At 45.7% G+C, this 22,306-nt stretch overlaps 1 protein-coding gene across 13 annotated transcripts in view; it reads right to left on the bottom strand.

Moving 5' to 3' along the window:
• The window catches only part of Sipa1l1 (signal-induced proliferation-associated 1 like 1), a 279,045-nt gene that overhangs the window by 33,014 nt on the left and 223,725 nt on the right, over positions 1 to 22,306 (bottom strand). For 10 of the 13 annotated variants that reach the window (XM_039111779.2, NM_001389245.1, XM_063261545.1 and 7 more), the window contains 4 exons: positions 20,343 to 20,612; positions 6,856 to 7,002; positions 3,720 to 3,844; positions 1,895 to 2,013 (listed from right to left, as the gene is read on the bottom strand). In XM_039111779.2, coding sequence (XP_038967707.1) covers positions 1,895 to 2,013; positions 3,720 to 3,844; positions 6,856 to 7,002; positions 20,343 to 20,612 — 661 coding nt within the window. Of the gene's footprint in view, positions 1 to 1,894; positions 2,014 to 2,062; positions 2,442 to 3,719; positions 3,845 to 6,855; positions 7,003 to 20,342; positions 20,613 to 22,306 lie in introns of those variants that run through there. The other 3 variants (XM_063261548.1, XM_063261549.1, XM_063261550.1) reach the window with 2 other exon arrangements.

Here is a 22,306-nt window from a genome sequence, read left to right as displayed (position 1 = left end):
TATGAAAAGAAATTTTAGAAGACTCTGAAGACATAAATGTAAAAGTCAAACTTTTAGAACATAAACAAAAGGCATAAGTCTCTGTGAACATGGCTTATACCAGGTTTCCTAGGTAGGACACAAGGACAAGAAACAGAAGGAAAAACAAAACAAAAATATGAAAACTAAATTTTATCTATAACTAAAGGCTTTTGTGTTTCAAGCAATGCAACTAAAAATGGAGTGATTCGTGTGCAGGGACCTTGCTCAAGAAGACAATTAAGCACCACATGGAGAGGTGCTACGTGTCACTGGCTACCGGGGTACAAGGATCAAAGCATGGAAAGGCTTTACACAGACAAAACACCTTAGCACCAAACAGCAGATGAACGAGGGATGTATTATTTGGAGTGTAAACGGGCGATGGGGAAACAGCTACAATTCCATTCTTGGTACAGACTCAAGAGAAATAAAAATGTATATTCACAAAAAATGTATGAGTATTTATAACAGTATTAACCATAATAGGCAGAAGTAGATACAAGCACAGTGACTAACTCATGAACAGATCAAAAACAGGATATACAACGTTTCATCTATCAATGGAATACTATGCAGTCACAAAAAGGAATGGACTGCAGCTGCAGCTACAACTTGGATAAGAATTTTAAACCTGTGTTTAATAAAAGTTAGACACAGGAGGCTGCACATCACGATTCCCATCCGTGTGCAATGGCAATAAGCACAGGCAGAGTCCAGTAGTGATTCCCTGGGTCTTGAGAGGGACAAAAAACAGGAGGTGAGGACTAGTGGGTACAGGTCTTCAGGATAACGAAATGTTCTGAGATTAGATCATAGCGTAGGCTGTATGGCTCTTGCAGTATGTTTATATGCTTATAAATTACATTTATTTATTTATTTACTTAAATGTATGAGCCTTGCATATACCACAGTGGATGTGTGGAGGTCAGAATTCAAACTGCTTCATCCTGTGGGTTCTGGGGATTGAGCTCAGGCCATCAGGCTTGGTGGCAGGGCCTTTACCTGCTGAGCCACTCTGAGCCTGTTTGAATATATTAAAGGCCATTAAATCATACAATTAATGGGATAAATTTTATGTTATGTGAGCAACAACTCAATAAAGTTGTGTATGTGGTTTTATAGAACTCACCAAAAACCCAGCCTTTTAAAAGGAATCTAAAGAGAATTCTGGGGCACAGATGGTCTGCAAGCTGAACTCAGGGCCTTCCACATACTCAACAAACCTCTCAAGAGCTCAGTCTGCGAGGTGAGACTTAACCAACGAAGACAGGAAGCCTAGCTACTTACTGGAGACAAGAGATGAGGAGAAAGCTGTGTGTGTATCTGCTCGTGGAGAAAGGAGAGGAGCCCTTTACTGGTCAAGACCGGGGAGGGAAGACAGATGTTCCCCTCCACACTTCAGATAGGCACTGACTCTCTCACTTCATCAACAGAACTCTAGCTTTTCTTGGGAGCAAGTACTGTTTTATTTTATTTAACTTCACTGTCTCAGACACTGTCTCAGTATGCTGTCCAGGTTGCACACTCCTCTGCTGCCTTCTGAGTGAGTGCTGGGCTAACAGGTATACACCATGCTTGTGCATGTGGCAGAGCTCTTCCAACTTTGTGCCTGAGCTGCCATCTTGGGGCTGCACCCACAGACAGTCTGAGTCTTAAATGTACCTCTTAAGTGAGCAGAATATAACTTGAAATTTTCTAGCAGGTAGAAAGTAAGAAGAGATCGTCAAAATTATTTTAAGTGACATACTTGATTTGACCAAAGTGTAGGGTACCTTGTCTGCTGCCACAGAGTGGGGTGGAGGAGGGGTCCCATTTTCACATTACAGTACACTGCTGGAGATCAGTTATTTTGTTAGGCTTATGATGAACTTACATGGCCTTGCTTGTTTGGAGACAAGTGAACCACGGGATCCTGCCGCATCAACCTCCCACTGGGGCTCTCTCGGAAAGCAGGCAGTACCTTAGATACTGCTGGGAGATGGCATGTAGGCTCTGGAACACAGCACAGGACATTGTGGAGCAGGCGCTGAACAGGTACAAATGTCATCTCTAAGAGCTCACTGCCCTGCCAACTCTGGGCATCCAAGCTTGTTAGGAGTCTACACCAAAGACAGCATGCCAGAAACTAGGTGGCTGATGGATAAAGCTTCCGGCTAGTGACAACATGCCACATCATACACATTAGCATAGCCAAGTGTCACAAACGATGCAGCAAAAGTTTGGAGCCAACTATTGCCTTTGGGGATGGGGCGGATTCAGAACACATGGGTCAAACTTATGAGTCATTCACTGCAGTGAGGCTAATCTACCTCAGTGTCCATTCCCTACTCAGGCATGGAGGAATCACACATTACTTACTGTGACACCTGGGAACATTTTACCTGTGAACTCATGGTGCCCAAGGACAAAAGAACCGTAAGCTGAGCACGACAGAACAGACACTCAGCAGCTAGTTTATTTCAAATGACAGCTTTCACTATTGGGGCACTATGCTTGCATTCAAGATGAGGTTCCCCCCTCCCTGACTAGCCTACAGCTAACAGCAGGAATTATGGACTTTTCCAACACCCTCCCTGACCTGCAGAGGACCAGGCAGCTTGCTTCTGAGGTGTGACCCATCACCATGGTGGCAGTAAGGTAGAAACACACTAAGGTAATGTTGCAGAAGAGCCTGTTTAGAGGAGATGTTCCCATCCCAACAGCACCACTGCACATGGGATAAAGGCATTCTGCCAGAGCAGGGAGGCAGACGACATGCCCAGGCCTTCTGAGTAGGGGATGGGTGGGATAAGACTGAGAGACGGCTTCAGTAACAAGGCACAGAGGATGAAGCGACTGTTGACAAAGACTGTTTCAGAACCTAGGAATCACTTCTCTCTTCCTCAACTTCCATACATTTACATGGGACAGTCACTCACACAGAACAAAGCATCAACCTACAGGTATGAACTGTGCATCTCTGTAACCCATACTGATGATAATACTTCAGGGAAAAGAGAAAAGGATTGTGGGATGGAGGTACAGGATGGGAGGATGAAGACCCCAACCTGACAGTACATAACTCAGCCTTTGGTGTACAAATTATGCTGACATCAAATTTCTTATGTGCCTGTTGAAGCTTAATTTCTGAATGGCGAAATCCCTTGTGATGATCAGCATTTGTGCTGCCACTAGAGGTGGATGGACTTCTCCACATCCTCAGAGGGCTGCCTATGCACCAAGAACCTGACTGAGGGCTCACTGAGGGCTTGCTGCTGTACTGAGACATTCTCTTGGCTGATAGCCTAACAGTGGAGGGAAAGACTTTTTAAAAGTATCCATCAGGTAGGACAGTGTCTAACCAAGCTACAAATGTAACCAAAGACTCAGTGTCTTCCCACCCTGTGCTGAGATTTCATTTCCCTTAAAATTCAGTATTAAGAATGCTAAACTTCCCAGGCACAAGGTGAAACCAACCAACCAAGCAAACCCAGCAAGCAGGGAGGAAGGTGCTTAGGATACAAGAACTCATCCCTGGGTCATTCTGACTGACGTTTGAAGCCCCTGAGAGACCCGGTCTTACTGCTGCTTTCATATGCAGTCTAGCAGAGATTAGTTCCCACGCACTTGCTAACTGGGGCTGTGCTCATAACACTGCTTTGATGATATCAAGAGGTCACCTTGATCTGACAGCACTTTCATAGGAATCACTCACTCACCCATCTGGTCGGCAAGGCTGTCCTCACTTCTCTGCCAGCTGGGTGTGGATTTTCCACTGCCACCAATATCCGACTGGGTGTTTTGCCTGTCGATGGAAGCTGGGGATCTTCGGCTCACTCCAAACCTGTGGTGGTTCCCCCAAACAAAAGCAAGACACATCAGAATCTTCACCCACAAGATGAGGAGAGTCCTGGTTCTGACGACAGGTCTTACCAGTTTCTGCTTGCACGTTTGTGCACGTAGACACCTATCTCCTCAGGCAGGCAGGCTTATTATTAAAATCGAGTGTTAACTGAGGCACAGAGCTTGCCAGTAGAAGGCACAGACAGTAAGAAACCCAAGTTCACCAGTCCACATAGTCCAATCCAGACCGCCATTTACCATCAACCCCCTTAAATCACTCATATACATGTTCTCAACCATACATCTCAGGGGCGGGGCTGCTCCTCTTAATTCAATGATGCACTCTGGGATCAATCAATTTCTGAGCAACAGAAATTGTAGTCTAAAAAATGACAATACGGCTTATATTTTTCATGAGCCACTTTCTAAATGTATGAATTTTAAATTGCTGTTGGGAAGGGTAACTCAGAAGAGGGTAAGCTGGCATGTAAATTAGTATATGTCTATTGAGCCAGGTTGATTTTCCCCTTGAAACTTGTGACCCAGTAGAACAAAACACAGCCTCCGAGTGCTGTCTCAGTTTTATCTCCCAGCTAATTAGAATAGTTTCAATGTCCTAGGACCAAGGAATAAACAAGCTCATCCCACACAGTTGCGGACATAAGGCCCACTGAGGGGGAGGGAGGGCACCAACATGGCACACTGTCCACAGAGAACCACTGTATGCTGGTTATCGCTATGATGTCATGCATGCCCAACATTAACAGATGCCCAGAGGAGCACAAACACTTCAACATCGACTTGGATACAGCTTTAGTGCTAAGGGAAACTTCAGGATCAAACTTCATTCATGGGCAACAGTGAGATGCAGCAGAGCAAGAGCCAGACCACTTCTTGCCTCACAGATGTGCATACAAAGAGCTTTTGTAGGCTGAGTGTAGAGCCAATTCATTAATCCCAGCACTTAGAAGACAGAGACAAGAAGCTCCCTGAGTTTGTAGCCAGGGCTACACAGAAACCAAACGAAAACAGTAACAAGGAAGAACCCAAATTAACACCACCGAAGTAGCTTTGGTGGACAGGAGGCATCACTGCATCAGCACCATCCTTCTTTAAAGAGCATCCCCAGGTACAAAACACACTGTGAGGTGTCCTGTGCAATCCAAGGTGAGTACACTAAAGATCACAGGCCTCCCAATACCACCTAGGGCACAGGGTTAGCCACTGCATACCCAGGAGATAATCACTGCCTTGTTAACAAAAAAGGAGCACTCAGGCACTGGGCTCATAGTTTTTATCATCAACCATACTAATATCTCCACTTGCTTTGTTGATAGATATCAACAGCACATCGCAGACACGAAACTTTTTTTTTTTTTTGGTTCACTCCTTTACATTTTAGTGCTATACTAATGATGGAGGGATGTTGACTACCTAGTTGTGAAGGCAAATCATACCATATAAAATCTAGTTAAAATAAGAAGTAATCAGTTGGGTTTATGGTATGATAAAATAAGTGACTTGCAATCCCTCTGCAGGGACCCATGAAGAAAAGCTAAAATTATTTCTAGTCATCACTGAAGCAATCATGTTAAGATGTCGACACTTCAGACAGGCTACTGAGGGAGACAACAGGGTGGAGGAGGAGTATTCTTGAGTGGTTTTATCACCTACCTTCTGTTAACATAAATATGTAGCAAGCCCCCTTGCCCCCACAACAAAATCCTGCTCAAGAGTCATAAAAAGGCGAGGGGCTGGCTCGGTAGTTACAAGTGCTTCCAGAGGACATGAGCATGATTCCCAGAACCTACATGTGGCTCACCACCATCCATAACTGTACCTCCTAATCTCCAAGGGTAACAAGCACAAACATGGTGCATATACATATATGTGAGCAGAACACTCATGCACATACAAATAAATAAATAAATCTTAAAAGAAAAAGACCCAACAGAAATGCCAGCCATTATAAATAAATACCCACTATAAAGACATTATGAGTAGCTTGCTAATTTTTGGCATGGTAAAATCTCAGAAAAATAATCAAATCACATGCCTGTATATTAAACACAGTCTTTAGAAAAATGTGGACTAGAAGCATTTGGTTTTTGAATGGTTCAAGTTCTCTCTCAGGGCCAGCAGCACCCACAGCTTGGTTTTCTTATTCTGAGCAAAGGCAGCCTGTGTGTGGCATACTGGGCTTCCCAGCCCATTACTTCCAAGCCTCAGACACTGCAGCACCCTCAGCAGCCTTGAAACTCGGTGCATTTCCCTTCCTTTTCACTCTGAAAGTTTTTCTCTGTTTTCTAGTGGTACTGCAGATGAAACCTAGGGCCTTGGACAAGTTAGGCCAAGAGCCACAACCAGCCTGTTCTATAAGCTTTCTCAGAAGCAAATAGTTACTTCTGGGAATTTAGGGTCAATGAGGATTTAAAACAAACAAACAAACAAACAAACAAACAAAAACCTGTTGGTTAATGGTGGCCTTTAATCCCAGTGCTTGGGAGGCAGAGGCAGGAGAATCCCTATGAGTTCAAGGGCAGCCTGGTCTACAGACAGAGTTCCAGAACAGCCAGATCTACACAGAGAAACCCAGTCTCAAAAAACCCACAGAAAACAAATCAACAAAACACAGGCCTATCATAAGACAATTTTAAGCATTGGATGTGGCTATCATGTTCTCCATATCAGCAGCAATATAAACTCCATGGCAAGGAGTGTTCTGCTGAGTTCACTTTGGAGGAAAAACGTGACAAAAAATTCTTCTGGTGGCCCCGAATGGCCCGTGTGATGGAGGAACTGATGCTATCTAACTTTGCTGCCACACAGGTTTGAGACTGACCATGTTCTTCAGTGGTTTGACCTAGATGGTGGGACAGCCTTCTTTCTGTCTGGAGGATTAGCTACATCTTCCCTGCTGGCTTCATGCAGTTCTGTGTGGCCTGTCTGAATGGGTTTCACTTTACATATCTGAACAGAGGATACTGATGATGGACTCCTCTCCATACCTACCCTTCAGGCATGGATTTTTGTCTGTAAGTGCCACCCCCAGAGCCAGTCTCGCTGGACGATGACAAGTTGCTGGGGGAGTTACGGCACTGGGATCTCGCCAAAGCCATGGATGAGACTGTCACATAGATGTCCGAACCCGGAGACAGCCTGCAAGTATGAAGTGAAGATAGGAAGTCAACAACTCAGGGAGAAAACCCCAAGGGCACAGCATAAGATATCATATAAACAGCACAAAAGCAGAGGCCCCATGGAGAGAGGGGAAGTGAGGTCAGAGGGAAGCCCACAAGAGAAACCTCCCTAACATTGCCCCTAAGGGAACAGCTTTTGGAAAAGAGCCTCCCAGAGGGTGGGACCCATCAAAAATTACAGGGGAAAAGACCTGGAAAACATACATGCTTCCAAAAAAGCAGTCAGGATTCAATCAAGTGAAGTGCTGTGCAGTCTCCAGGCTGGCAGGGCTGAGGGAAACTGGATGCCAGTGACATTAACCAGTTGATTCCAGTTTCTCACCCCACCCACCTTACAGCCACTGTAAGAGCACAGTTCACCGGCGTCTCTTTGTTTTTCTATCTCATTACTCAGTTTACAATTTTCAGGCTCTGGCAAGTAGTTTTTATAATTTTGGTTGATAGCAGCATGACACTAAAAGCATTTAAACAGTTTCTAGAATTGCACTTGTTGGACTTAGATAAAATGATACATTTAGATGATCAGTCAGTAGAGATGTGCTGTGTCTTGGCCTCAGCATACTGCTCAACTATCAACGAAGGTCTGCGGGCAGGACAGACAGACACTTTCTCCCTCGACCCTCTCTATTCTAGTAGACAATGGGGCATGCAGCCACAGAAATATCTGTAAGTGTTGACAACTGTGAGCTGACTCAGTAACAGAGAACTTTATTCAGAAGTGAATGCCTGCAGATGCCTGGATTCCTGCTAGGGCAGGCTGCCTCCATGTGATAGCAGAGGAAGTGGGTTCTAAGTCACAACAGGCCAGGTTTCTTGGCTAAGCCTACTGCATTTTCTATGAGCTGCTGTCCACAGAGAAGTCAAAGATTCCTTCTACTAGCTGACAGTCTGTATAGGTTTGGCATGACTAACAGACTTCTAATGGGAAGCCATCTTCAGCTGCAGGCAGAGTGGAAACCTGGCCAAGTGGCCGACTGGATAAAGCCATTCCTCCAGGGCTTACAGATGGGAGGTGACTGGCTCAGCAGGTGGCAGAAGGACTCCGAGGGAGAGGGAAGAGGGCTGCTAGGAGTCTAGCTCTGCATTGATCTCTGACACAGATCTGAGTTCTTCCTGGCTGTCTCCTAGACATGGCTCCTCAATTCTCTCCTCAGCTATTCAAATCAAGCCTCCTCAAAACTAACAGCTTCTCTACCTGTGTTGTGAAGCCAGCCCCTCCTCTACTTGTTATCTTAAGCTAAGCATACTTAAATCCCGCTCTTTTTCCTCTTATCTTTCAGATTTCACTGTCCTAATAATACTGCACACTTGTGGACTACACACAAGATATGTCCTGGTCCTGTAGGTAGTGGTCTTGAAAATATGGCTTGACATCATGGGCTCCACACTCTGACTATCCTCTGATCTCTTTCACTCAATGGTCTCCTGACTTCCAGGCTCTCTCCATTCCACCCCTCCAATAGCTCCTACCAATGCTCTTCCACAATGTCAACCAGTGCTAGAAGCTTCTCCAAAGTCTGCCTCTGTCCACAGGACAGAGGACCAAAACCCTGCCTGCCACCTTCTTCAAGGCCCTGCACCATCTGACCTGATTCCATTCTCACAGCCATGCTCCCTAATTGCTCCCTGTGTCTTGTACTCTGGATAGGCTGACTGTGTACTAAGATTCAGAGTGCCACTGCACCCGTGCTTTCCATTCATCTACTGCCTACCTAGAATGCCTCCCTCACTTCCCATTAGCCCCCAATTCCCGTACTGTATCTGAATGCACAGAGCAGAACGTCTTCAGATCACATAGCAGTCTATTCCGTATACTATCAGCCACACACAGAGCATTGTCAGTCTCATGTGTACCTATTTCCCCATGAGGCTCTGTCCCAACAGCACAGGACTGAGCCTTACTTATCTTCATTTATGAATGCTTTAGCTGTATATATGAAAACATCACTTTTTTTTTAAAAGATTTATTTATTTATTATATGAGTACACTGTAGCTATCTTCTGACACACCAGAAGAGGGCATCGGATCCCATTACAGATGGTTGTGAGCCCCCATGTGGTTGCTGGGATTTGAACTCAGGACCTCTGGAAGAGCAGTCAGTGCTCTTAACCACTGAGCCATCTCTCCAGCCCGAAAACATCACTTTTATGCCGGGCACCTGTACAGGGCAAACGAGGGTACTGGATGCTACAGAGGTTGTGGGCAACCCAATATGGGTGCTGAGAACTGAACCTAGGTCTTTTGTAAGAGCAGCAAGAACTAGTAATCCCCCACACCTGCCTTAGCCAGGGGTTCCTACCTGTGGAAGATCTAGAACAGCTGAAAAGTGTTGACTTTTAGAATTTATAATTTGCTAAAAGCAATTATAATGAAATCAGTGTGCTTTCTTAACTGTTGAAACAGGAATGGAATTACAGGGGCTAAGATTCAGTACAAACCATTATGGCCACATGAGGCAGGAGAACTACCAAGGCTGCTCCAAGTGTGACCTAAGACAAGCAGAAGAGTCTGAAGACTGATGGGAAGCTGGATCAGGCCACCTCTGAGCATCTTCCACCATCACCGTAAGCCATGCTTTTCCTAGTTGACCAAGTCTCGTCACCATATGGTTTTCCATATATAAGTAGGGTGAGAGCACCATCCTTACAGTGCCCTCAGATACTTGCTCTGTGTTCTACGCTTGCTAGAGTAAGACGTGCTCCGAGGTGGCATCTGCTATGTCATCAGCTGTTCTAGCATCACCACTCAGACCTCAATGAGCATGGCGGGACCCAGGGTGTGTCTGGAGGAACCTAGTTCAACCATATCGGGGCACATTTTATATTAAGATTCACTTTTACTTTACTTTATGAGTATGGGTGTTTCACCTGCACACATACATGCATTATATATACATGAGCCCTGTGCATGTGGTGCCCACAGAAAGCAGAAGAGGGTGTCAGATCCCCTGGAATTGGAGCTACAGACAAATGTGAGCTGCCATGTGGGTGCTGGGAACCAAATCAGGTTCTCCGAAAGAGCATCCAGTGCTCCTAACCACTGAGTCATCTCTCCAGCCCCTAGTACTACCGTGTTTGAAGAGGAGAGGAATCACAAATATCTGGGCACCAAAGTTGGGTGTCCCTGTACTCTCTTCTCAGGCTTCTCTGTGATTTCCCACTATCCACTTAGATATAACCAGGACTGCAGGAGCAGTGGAAATCACAAGCTACAAACAACAAAGTAAACTGAGTAAGAATTAGGGAACAACAGACTCAAGGCCACGTGATGCCACTTGCCTTTCTGACCCAGAGTCTGTCTTCCATGAGCAAATAACACTGACAGAGTTCAGATGTGATTGCATTTTGTACAGCTTTGATCCTGTCACTGCAAAAAGGAAGAAATGCTATAGACAAAAGGGAAAGTCAGGATGGACATAGAATATGAGCCAGCCCCAGTGGGGCCAACAGGACATCTGGGCAGCTGAGTTATGCCGCTGGGCATGGCAAAGTGCTTAGCCACATGGCTCCCCGGGCAAAGTTAAGACATAACTTTTATCTTTAGAACTTTCGTCCTGTAGCCTGTTCTGCAAAACATACATCAAACTAAAACACCTCATGCTCATTCTCAACATCAGCTCTGTCCCCTTGGCAAATGTATCAGAAAACTTCTACTGATTATTGGAGTGAGCTCAAAATGAAGAACAGCCTTTCCAGAAGGCTGGCATTCATCCCACCTCTGCTTTGCATTTATGTGACTCAATAGTGGCTTTGTCTCTGACTGTCCGCATGCAAGGACCCACACAGGGCGACTGGAGGAAAGCCACCCCAGTGTGTTTACATCTCCAAATACATGAGTGCTGGGCAAAGAAAATTTAGAACCAGCTTTATCCTTGTGACATATGGCTCTGCCGTTTCCAATACTGTGACTCCGATGCCATCCGCCATGCCATTGACTAAGAGGCCTGCTCGATGCAGGAGGTGTGACTGTCTAGGTGCTGGCAGCCCAGTTAGTTCTGCAGAGCTCGGGCTATTGCGGGGCATCGTGTCACTTAGAAGTGGTGCCCTGGAGAGGATAGCAGTCTCTTCTCACTGGCTTTCCTCATACTGACCTCCCTGACTTGTGCTGAGCCCTCACAGCCAAATCTGTTTTAAAGACTACTGTGCACAGTAACTTCCCTTTTCTTCTAAAATAATCCAGCTGTTCCTGTTTTGCTGGACCAAAACATTGAGTATTAATGGCACACATGTTTAGAGAATGAAGATTAAATACCTTTCAATTGCTATAAAACCCATTAATCCCATAGAAAATAAACAATAATCGGTGTGTGTGTGTGTCCACAAAGGCTGGAACATAACACTTGGCGCTGTTCCTCAAGTATGTTCCCACTACTTAATTTTTTGAGATAGGGTCTCTCACTGCTGCTGCAGGGAAACCGTTCAATCGTCTTATCAGCTAAGTCTGTGAACTGCAATACTAACCCGTGTTGCAAGACCTGCTCCTGAGTGTAATGATGGCACAAATGTTACGGGGTAACTAACGACTTCCTGACTGGACTGAAGGCCTGTTCCGCAGGAGGACGTGTGCCTGATAGTATAATTTAACTGAGAACCCATGGTTGAACTTACTATTATTTTGTTAAATGGACACCGTATCAAACTACCCTCTAATTTCTATCTGTTCACCCTAAGATCAGTGCAGTGGTCAGAACTCATCAGAGAAGTTCCTCTGTGCTGAGAGCAGTGGTTAACACAGAAACTCTTAACTGGTCAGAGCGAACTCCACAAAATGACTACGATGTGTTTAGTCACAAGCAGGACATCAAACTACCTCCTCAAAGCTCAGGAACCACTGCAGAAGAGGGAGCAGAAAGAGTATAAAAGCCAGAGGTCAGGGAGTAACAGAGGAAAACATTGTCTTTTTGATTTAACAGGACAGCTGTGTTCATGAACTCATAGCACCTGTGTTTGCCTGTACAAGACCTGCACAAGATCAAGCCAGGAATCATTCCAGCATGGAGGGAGAAGAAATTCATATGTTCCTACCCTTGAGTGTGCTGGCTTGAATGAGGCTCATCTTTAAAGCTTGGTCCTCAGTTGGTAGAACTGCTTGGTAAGGATTAGCAGGTGTGGCCTTTTTGGAAGAGTTATCATAAGTGGGCTTTGAGGTTTCAAAAGCTCATCTCTCTCTCTCTCTCTCTCTCTCTCTCTCTCTCTCTCTCTCTCTCTCTCTCTCTCTCTCTCCCTCCCTCTCTCTCCCTCCCTCCTTCCCTGCCTCCTGCTTGTAGATCAGAAAAGCTCTTGGCTTCTGCTCCAGTGCCATTCCTGCCTACCTTGCTGCCATGTTCTCCGCCTTGAAGAAACTATAAGCAAGCCTCTAATCAAATGCTTTCTTTTGTAAGATGCCTTGGACATAGTATCTCTTCATAGCAAGGGGAAAGTAACTAAGACATTGGAGAAATACAAATAGTTGATGGCTTCTGAGAGAGGGAGAATCAGTTTTCCCTAAGAGTGTGGTCCCTGGTAGGTGCACTACACTCCAGTGGAATGTCTCATATTCAGATGTATGGGCACCATCAATTGGACTTGATAGATTCTTAAGGGAAAAAAAAGGCATTAAGTTTAAGGGAGGGAATCTGGGAGGAGTTGTGGGTAGGAGAGGGAAGACTGTGATCAAAATATAGTGTATGAAATTTTCAAAGGATTAAATTATACTAAAGGAAATTACCAAACCTAAACCTAGATATGTAATAACATAATCGATGCCTTGCGATTTCCATGGATCAACCCACAGACCCATAGTCAGTGTGTACTGAAATGAGTCTTAAAACCCACTGTTCCAGACAATCACTGATTACAACCTACCAATCCATCAGAAAGGATTTCTCAATGCCCAAGTAGTTAGTGGCAAGATAATTTCCTGAGTATTTAGGATTAATTATACTTCTATTTCCTTCTTTTAGTTCCAAAGTGACAGGACTGCTTAGACATACCCACAGGAACAAGGCCCTCTGTCACCCAAGTGCAAGCACGAACCAATGAGAAAAACGATCGAGAGGCTTTCAAATAGCAGGGTGACTGACAAATTAGATACTCCAGCCCATAATTAAGCACAGCATTTTGCCACAACTTAGCAATTACAACTGGATCCACTCAGGGAACAGGACCAAGTTATCTGTCCTTATCAGTATTTATACCGACCAGGACTCTTCCAGAATGATGTGAAGAACTTTCTCTGAAGCCATTTAAGTTTATAGAATGACTGCTCTACCCAGTAGCTTCTGCACAGGTTGTGCTCACATCCAAGCAGCCAAAAGCCCCGTCTTTAATGATTTCCTACTGTGTACTCTGGGAAGAGCTATGACTGGTCCCAATTTCAGCGCATCAGCTGTTCAGCCAGAGGCTGGAAATCTTCCCTTCATGAGCCTCCTACAAGGCTTCTTTCAAACAAGGCCAACTGCTCAGACACAGCTGGGAGCATTCATAGGCTGGCACACACCATGGGTGCCTCTTGACAAGAATCAATTTTATATCTAAGGCTGATTCTAGAGGAGGGGAAAGAAAAAGTACAGTAACTGTCAGCAGGACCAGCCACTTAACCTGTGGGACCCAGCATATAAAGAAAACGTAAGTTTCCCTGTTCAAACAGTATTACAGATGTCCAAAGACAGTATTCCAGAGGTAACAGCAGAACCCATGCTTGGTGTAAGTGTGAGGCTTGTGTAGTGCACAGGAACCTGCAGCTGACCTTGACCTTGGTGAATGTGACTGCAGCCCATCCAGTTCATGAACGGGAATTCATTTCACTATTTTTAACTGAGTGGCTGTGTACTCGTGCAACATGCTGGCTGAGAAGTTAGATGGGTTAATGCTAATCTCAGCTTCACCACTAACTGGCCGTGACTTTGCAAAACTCATCTCCCAGTCATCGTGTGCCCTTCCCCATAGAGGGATTAAATACAACCAACTGGGCTCATGGGAGGGTTAAGTAAGAAGCTTAAAGTTGGTGCAGATGAACTCAACAGTCATCTTAAGTAGTACCCAAGTAAGATGTGACAGTTGGAGGGAAGCAAGATGAAGGAAACGTACTCGACATGGAACTTTAGAAAGTCAGGTTAGTGAGGAAAGTCTGAAAGGTCATGTACATGTGTGAGGGGGAGAGGCTGACCTCCACATGGCATGTCAGACTGGGCTCTGAAAGCACATGCCACTCTTCCCCAACTCCAACTGATGAGCTCAGCTCTCAGGCCTGTTTAAGCTGCACATGGATTCTGCGGCATCCCTGTGACTTCTGCTGTGCACTGGCCATCAGGGTTGTTTTCAGAATAGTAGACAGCCTGAATTAACCAGGACATTGTTACTCGAGACTATACAATGTCCCTGAAAACAAACTATCCCCAACACATGCTTACCGAGGGGTAGAGCCTGCAACCCTGGTGCCCTAGTTTCCAGGGAAAGTATCTGATAACACAGGTGGCTGTGCAGGGAGGAGGCTTCTGTGGTAAGGTTTTCCAAGGACAGGTATAAAACCCAGGCTGGAGGAAGGGCTTCTGGGCAGTTCAGAGCCTCAGCCTGACACCACACTGAAGCATTTGCCTGTCACTCCCTGGGCGATCCTGGAGTGAGCACATGAGAGTGGGTTGGGAGGCCTGCCCAGCTCTTTCTGCTGGGCCATTTTCTGAATGCCTGAATAGCAGCCCCCCCTTGGTGTTATCAGTTAACAATGTGGAGATGCAAATCTTACGAACTCTAGTCCCACAGCAGATGCCAGAGAGCATGCCACTGCAAACCCCCCCCCCCCCCCCCCAGCAGCATGAAGGAAGGGCTTGGGCCCAGTGCCTCTGTGTCTCTCTCATCCCAGCCTCGGCTCTTCTACTTTACCTTGAAGACAAACCTAACACCGATCTCAGGTTCAGTCATAAGAGATTCAGTCAAGAACTTGTAGTTCGTGTGGGGCTAATGCAGACAAATTTTATTTGTTAAAATAAAAGTCTGCTAAACAGCCAGCGTAAGTGAAGGCGGTGCTGTTAGTTCTGTTCAGACCCCGTGTTAACACTCAGCACAGCCAAGGCAGTTACCGTTAGTTTTTGTAAAAAGACCCTTTACTCTGTTCCAAATCAGTGCAAGTTCTATTACTCACAGGAACCCTGTGGATGTTCCAGTGTTTGCTGGTTCTTAGAATTCAATGATGAACAAGGCAGCTAAATCAGAACCCCAGACAAATAGGATTAGGATAAAACAGAACAAATTCTGTGAGCAAATCTGATGATCTTAGCATTCCCAGAGGGGGAAATTAAGGCAGAGACAGGAAAAGAAAGTTTTGGAGAAATTGAAAATGACTTTCAGAAGACAGATAGGAGCTGAGCTATGAAGGGTGGAAAGGGACCAGGCTAGGCTTGAGTGTTCACTGAGGAGAATGTGACTCTTTAGGGACAATGGGGGTTGGGAGTGGTGAGGCTCAGCTGACTTTCTGGGGAGTAGGACTTGAGCCAAGGACTGTGCAGAACCATGAGTGTCAGGAAAGGCTTGGTTCCGGGTGCATCTCCATTTTTATCACATGACTCTGCTAGCAGGAGGCTGCTCCTCAGAATTGGAGGCTTCTGAAAATAATTTAGACTTTTAAAAAGTAGCATGAAGTATGAACTCTCAAGCCAAGAAGGAAGAAGCTTAAAACAAAAGCTGACTCAGGGATGGGGAGACAGCAACTCGGTCAGTAATGTCTGCTGCTGCACAAACATGAGCATCACCCCAGCGCCACATAAAGCTAAGTGTAGCAAGGGGTGCTTGCTGCCCTCCCTGTGGGGAGCAGGGACAGAAGCTCCCTATCGCCTGCTGGCCAGACAATCTACAGCTGAGTCAGCCATATCCAGGCTCAGTGAGAGACCCCCACCACCACACTCAAAACAGGGTAGGAGGGTGAGGGGTATGGCTCATGGGTAAAGGTGTTTCTGGTCTTGTGACTTTAATTCTCCTATGTCCTGTGACTTTAATTCTCAGGTGGAAGGAGAAAACTGATTCTAAAAAACTGACCTCTGACTGCCACAGGTAAGCTGTGGCCCTTTCCCCAAAACATGAACTCACTTCCCCAACTCCCCCCTGTACTCAAGAGAAGACGGAGATTATCTTGGAGTGGGTCAGGGATGAGGGCAGACATAAGCAGAAAGAGTGATTAGAAGTAACAAAACTTCAGGTTTGGGAAGCTGAGTGCATTCATTAGCTTTGATCACTACAGAAAAATACAACAAGCATGTCGCTTACAAGGAAAAACTGAGTTCACACTCTGGGCTTCAAAATCCTAGAACTGCAGCATTCTTTATTTAAGTCTCTCGTGAGTGTGGTAGAGGGCGGCAGGGTGTACACTGGAGAGCATGCTCACATTCTAAGCCACAAACAAAGAGTAGAAACAGAGAGGGTACACGGTCTTCTTTGAGGTTGTTCCCCAGTGGCCCCCAGACTTCTCACTGGGTCCCACATACAAACTGTTCATGGTGCTGCCCAGCAGCACCACCTGACCAACCCCTCGAAGATGGACCTTTTGGGGGCAGGGGCACAACTCATCAAAACCTTAGTGACAAGGAGTGTTTTGAAGGGGGAGTGGCAAATGCTGGCATTCAGTGAGGGCTGAGTGGCTCAGTGGTCTGGCCCCAGCAAAGCCCCATGCTCTGTGACACAAAGATCCTTGGGCCAGCTCAAGAAACTGTGACATAGGGAGAGGGTGACAGTGCACTCACAGCCCAGTGAAGGCTTGTCACCATCTTACTTGTTCAGTAGAGTGGAAAACTCTTGCATATATTAAGGTGCTGCTGCCTATCCAAAGCCCTGGACATGGTTAGGTTCTGAGTACAGTAACGCAGATCCAGACAGTTACAACTGATCCATCCCTAGTGTGCTTAAACTCAGCAATGTAGCTACACAAGTTTTTACTTCATTCTCACTCTTGAACTCTAGATAAATCAGTTGTATCACGTTACCTATTTCTAAGTTATTGTTATTAATTTTGTCAACAACAACACTCCACAAACACTGTAAAATTACATAAGCAGAAGCACACCTGGGAAGCATACAATTGTCACATTCAAACTGAATGGATCAGATTTCAAATGGTACAAATGTACAAAGAACCCTATGCAGTTGAAAATTTCTTATTAATCTCAAACACCAATATATATTATTATTACATAGACTGTGTCCTTAAATATTAAAAGAAAATAGTCTTTCCTGTAAATTTAAAACATGACCTGTGGGCCTGTGGTTCTGAAAACCATGAAGTATAGAGCAGGCTTCTGTCACTAGTACATGAACATTTACCCAAAAGGAACCGTGATGGACCCAAGGCAGGCAGGCAGGCTTGTGTCTCAAGAGAGCTGGTTTTTCCACAGCTCAGCACAATGTTCCAAGAAAGAAGAAAGGGAATCAAATGACTGTAAGAAAAACTCAAGGCTCTGAAACACAGGTATCTGTGTGGACCAGACACAGAATCATGAATCATGGTCATCATAGACCAGACACACAGTCTCAGTCATCTGTGTGGACCACACACAGAATTGAGGGCATCTATGTAGACCACACAAAGTCACAGGCATCTGTGTGGAACACACACACACACACACACACACACACACACACACACACACACACACACACACACACACACGACTCACCTTAAAGGTTCATCTTGAAAATTCATAAACGACCTAGCTACAAATGTAACTGGCAAGAGTGTGGGCTTGCTTAAAGTTAAAACTGGGAACAGGGTAGAAACTGACAATGTTTTGCAATAGACGGCTACCATAAATTTCAAACTGGAGGGGTCATCCTAATAACATCCAGAAAAGAGTGACAAGACTTCAAAAAATAACCTAGAATCTGAGATTCTATCAGGGGTTGCAGAGAACATCCCATACAACTTGAAGCTAGAAGGGGCAGTGGATAGGATTCAAATCTTAGGCAGCCTCACCCTGTCCCCTATACCCCCACAACCCAAAGAAGTAAGAAGTAAGGTTTTTCCTGGGGTCTTTGGCCCTCCCCCAGGGAGTCATACCTTCTCTTAGGTGGGGGATAAGACAGGAGCAGGCTCAGACACATGCAGGAAGCCACTCTAGAATCCCAGATGTTCCTCTTAGAAACAAGAGGTCATGTATTCCCAAAGCATTTGTCCTGGCTAATATTCTGTCAACTTGATATAAGCTAGAGCTAAATGTTAATAGGGCCTCAATTGAGAAAATGCCAGAGCATGGTGCTGCCCCTAGGTAGGTGGTCATGGTGGCATCAAAGAGCAGGCTGCGCCAGGCAGTGGTGGCACATGCCTTTAATCCCAGAAGCCAGAGCCTGGTCTACAAAGTGAGTTCTAGGACAGCCAGAGGCACACACAGAAACCCTGTTTTGAAAAATACAAGCAAACAAAAGAGAAAGAAAGAAAAGAAAGAAAGAAAGAAAGAGAGAGAGAAGGAGGGAGAGAGGGAGGGAGGGAGGGAGAGAGGGAGAGAGGGGGAGAGAGAGAGAGAGAGAGAGAGAGAGAGAGAGAGAGCGAGCAAGAGCGAGCAGGCTGAGCAAACTACGAGGATCAAGCTAGCTAGTAGCACTCCTCTGAGGCCTCTGTTTCAACCCCTGTCTCCAGGTTCCTACCCTGACTTCCATTAGTGATTAATTGTGACCTGAGAGTTATAAGATGAAATAAACACTTTTGTCCCCAAGTTACTCCTGGTCACAGTATTTGTCACAGCAATAGAGACTGTTACTAAGCCAGTACTGAAACCAATGAGCTACAAACTGCACCTCTGTCTCATGATGGCAATTTTGCTGAACTTAATCTTTCGTTTCTGCTGCATTTTAGAGTCAACACACACCACAGCTCATCCCACTCTGTCTATCATGTGGAACACTGTGAAAGGGAATGTCTCAAATGATTTTACATGGGAAAGCTTGTGGAAGAAGAAATGGTGCTGGCAGGAGAAAGGGGGCCCTTTAAACAACGACTTCCAGGTTCATCTTCCAAAACATGAACTGAAGCATGAGCCGTGGTTAACACACCTTAGGAAGACCCAAACGTGGAACAGAGAATTTATTCAGAGAACTCTTGGAAGCTTTTCCTTCTCAAACATAATCAAAGCAAGGGGAGACCAAGAAGGGATGGTGTGACTCTGGGTAAACACCAAGGCTCTCTGTACATAAATCTTCATAGTCAATGAAGGTTTTTAGAAGGCCATTTTTATGTGTGAGCTTTTACAAACTGTTTCTCTGTGGTAGTCTAGTATCCCAAGATGGCTAAGTGATGGAGTTACAGCTTGACTACCATGCAGAGCACACCATGCTATACTCCTCTATACTCCACAGGGAGGCCTCCACTTTCCACTGCCCCTGAAGTAGACCAATTACTGGGGACACTGTTGGTGGCAGCCTGTCCTGATGGAGAAAGCTCTGTCACAGGGACTCTGCTACCTACCCCAGTTCTAGAACACCCTAGCTCCAGAGGCTACCATAGAATCAACAGGGGCAACACAAGCAGAAGCGAAGACAAATTGAGAGTGGGCAGGAGAAAAGAAGCTTCCAGCACGTACTTCAGAGAGAAGTCATCTCCATGCATCCATAGAGAAGACTAGAGCTCAGCAATGACTTCAAACTCCAGGTTCAATTGTTATTGACATCTGAAAGATCTTGATCCAGTTTACTATCAGGCTTAGGCTCCAGTTTAAGGTGGTAGAGCTCACAGAACCATGGTTAAACACCATGACGCCTTGTCAAGGCAAACCCTCCCTTTAGAAGAATTTTATTCTGACCTTCAGTCTGACTGGAGTTGGCTCCTCACATTCCAGGACTTCCATCCCGTTCCTTTCGCTTAATGACCTCAGTGTTAACTGCCTTAGCCCTTCCCCACTGCTTGCTTCTGCCTTCCAAGCCACAGGAAATCCACTGTACTGTGAGTTACTGCTCTCAAAGTCCTTTCCAAACAAAATGATAGAGACACAGGTATCTATCCAAACTCTCACATCTCACTACTTCTAGCTTATAAGTTGCGTAAGACGTTGAAGATAATACAGTCAACCATGACCTTAAGATCATGGATCTTTTAATCCAATTGGCCACTACTATGAGGTAAGGATTTCTGTTGATAATCACATAAAAATTAAAGAGCAAAGCATATACAAATCCACTGCAGAGGGTGGGGGTGGGGGTGGGGGTAGATATTCTGCTTGGAAAGCTCCCATGCTTTGGAGGCCACTCATGGGCATTTCGGTTTTACTTCTGAGAAACATGGGAAAGCCTAGAGCTGGTGCTATCTGAGTCTGGGGCTCAGATAGAGCAACCTTTGAGGGCACTCACCTCCTTTCCAGTGGGCGCCCATCACTGGAGATGCTTCGAGGGATGTTGGCGGCTCTTTCTGGAGGGGGCATCTTTCCATCTCCCTTCCCAGCATTCAGCCGTGAAGTCATGGGGCTCTGCAGCTGCGATGGAACCTGGGGCGAGTGGGCACCCTTGCCGGCATTACGCTGCCATTTGTTGTTACTCCGGAAGGGAAACTTGTACTCATAGGAAACGCCTTCATTCATCTTGTACTCCATCACTGGCATGCGGTAGGTTTCTGAGCAACTCCTATGAGGAGGAAGGACCAGGAGGAAAACAGTGACTACTGTGCCTTGCCATGCCAGTGATGACACGCTGACTCCCATGAACAGTCTCTCTTTCAGTCTCTGGGCCTTGCAGGTTTCCTTCCACAACCTAGTCACAGCCCCAGAGGAATCACAAGTATGTTCCTTTACTTGGTCCCAACCATGGAGACTGGGATGAGGAGTCTCTAGAAACACACAGGACCTGGGTCAGCTGGAAGCATGGAGCGCTAAGGAGGGGAAGGCAGCTGAAGGAGCACAGAGCAGGCAGCTCAGTGCAGACAACAAGCAGCTCCCTCCACACAGCTCCACTCATAGCTGCGACTGGGCACCTAAAGGGGAGGGTGGCTCTACATGGGCTGGGATCCCAAGAGCCAAGAAATGAAGTCAGGAAAGATACCCAAGCCCATCAGAAACCCAAATTTAGCCTAGGAGGAAGAAAACATACTACAGAAATACAACAATTTTTAGTCCCCTACAGAAGGCCAAGCAGAATCTGAAACTAGACTTCATTTCTTTTCAAAGGAAGAAATCTCTCTCTCCCTGAGTGACATCAAGGGCCAGGGACACGGGTCCTGCCATTTCTACTCCACCTGAAACCTTGGTCCTCAGGAAGCCACATTCCATTCTTTATCTCTACACAGTGTGAGAGAGAGAGAGAAGGCCGGGGGAGGGGGTGTTCGTTTGTCCTTAGCCAGGCAGACTACTTCTATCCCCACTACAGTATTAACCTGTGTATCGGGATTGCATCATTAAGTACAGGGACTGCGAGGTTTGAGCAGCAGGAGGAGACTTGAAGGAGGGTGAGTGGCTGTGAAGAGTCGCCCTGGAGATAATGTAGACCAAATCCAAGGCAAGAGGGAGGAGCCAAGGTTGGAATTTTAATTTTAGAAAGTAAAACAAAATTGGTGCAATTGATTTAAGATGCTTTGTTTTACCCAAAATATCTGAAATTCTATCATTTTAACATATACTTAGCACTGAGAAATTACTGAGGTATCTATGTTTGACTCTCATGCAAACTGCAGCCAACTGCCATTTCCTACTGTCCTCATAGCAAGGGACCACTTAGGCTTTGTATCCTACCTATTTCTGTAAAACCTAAGGACCACAGATGGAATCAAGAGTGGACATTCCCCTGAAGGACGAAGCTGGTGGTAGTTTTAATGCCATACATAAGTAGTCATGAAAAACTCTCCATGCCTCCTGGGAATAAAATGTGGTAGGGAAGGTAACTGTGAGACAGATTACAGGAAGCAGATGGGTCCTGATTTAGCCATAGCATGGTGAGTCCTCGATGGGGGGGAGGGAGGATCCTACACTACATTGGCCTTCTGGACAAGCATAGATACCCAGAGAGATTTGCGGTTCGGAGGAGACAGGCCAGGCTTTAACCCACTGAACAGCGTACCTGCAGGCTTGGCTTACTGTAGTCCATAACCAGAGAATATCACTCTTAACTCTCCACAAATCCTTCACCCACAGTGAATCACATCCACAAAGTGCAGCCTATGACAAAAGAAACTGCCAGCACCTATAGGAAACCTATCCAGGCCTGTGGTCAGCAGGCATTTCAGGGTTTAATGTGACCAAAGGAAAACTAAAACCTAATGTTAAAACCCAATGCTTGAGAACAGCTTGGTCCCTAGCTGTGACTTTGTCTCTAAAGAAGTACATAAC

Source organism: Rattus norvegicus, chromosome 6 (assembly GCF_036323735.1).
Source record: "Rattus norvegicus strain BN/NHsdMcwi chromosome 6, GRCr8, whole genome shotgun sequence".
NCBI classification, from domain to species: domain Eukaryota; kingdom Metazoa; phylum Chordata; class Mammalia; order Rodentia; family Muridae; genus Rattus; species Rattus norvegicus.
The sequence above is the reverse complement of the archived record's forward strand: the minus strand, read 5'-3'. Positions and strand labels throughout refer to the sequence as shown.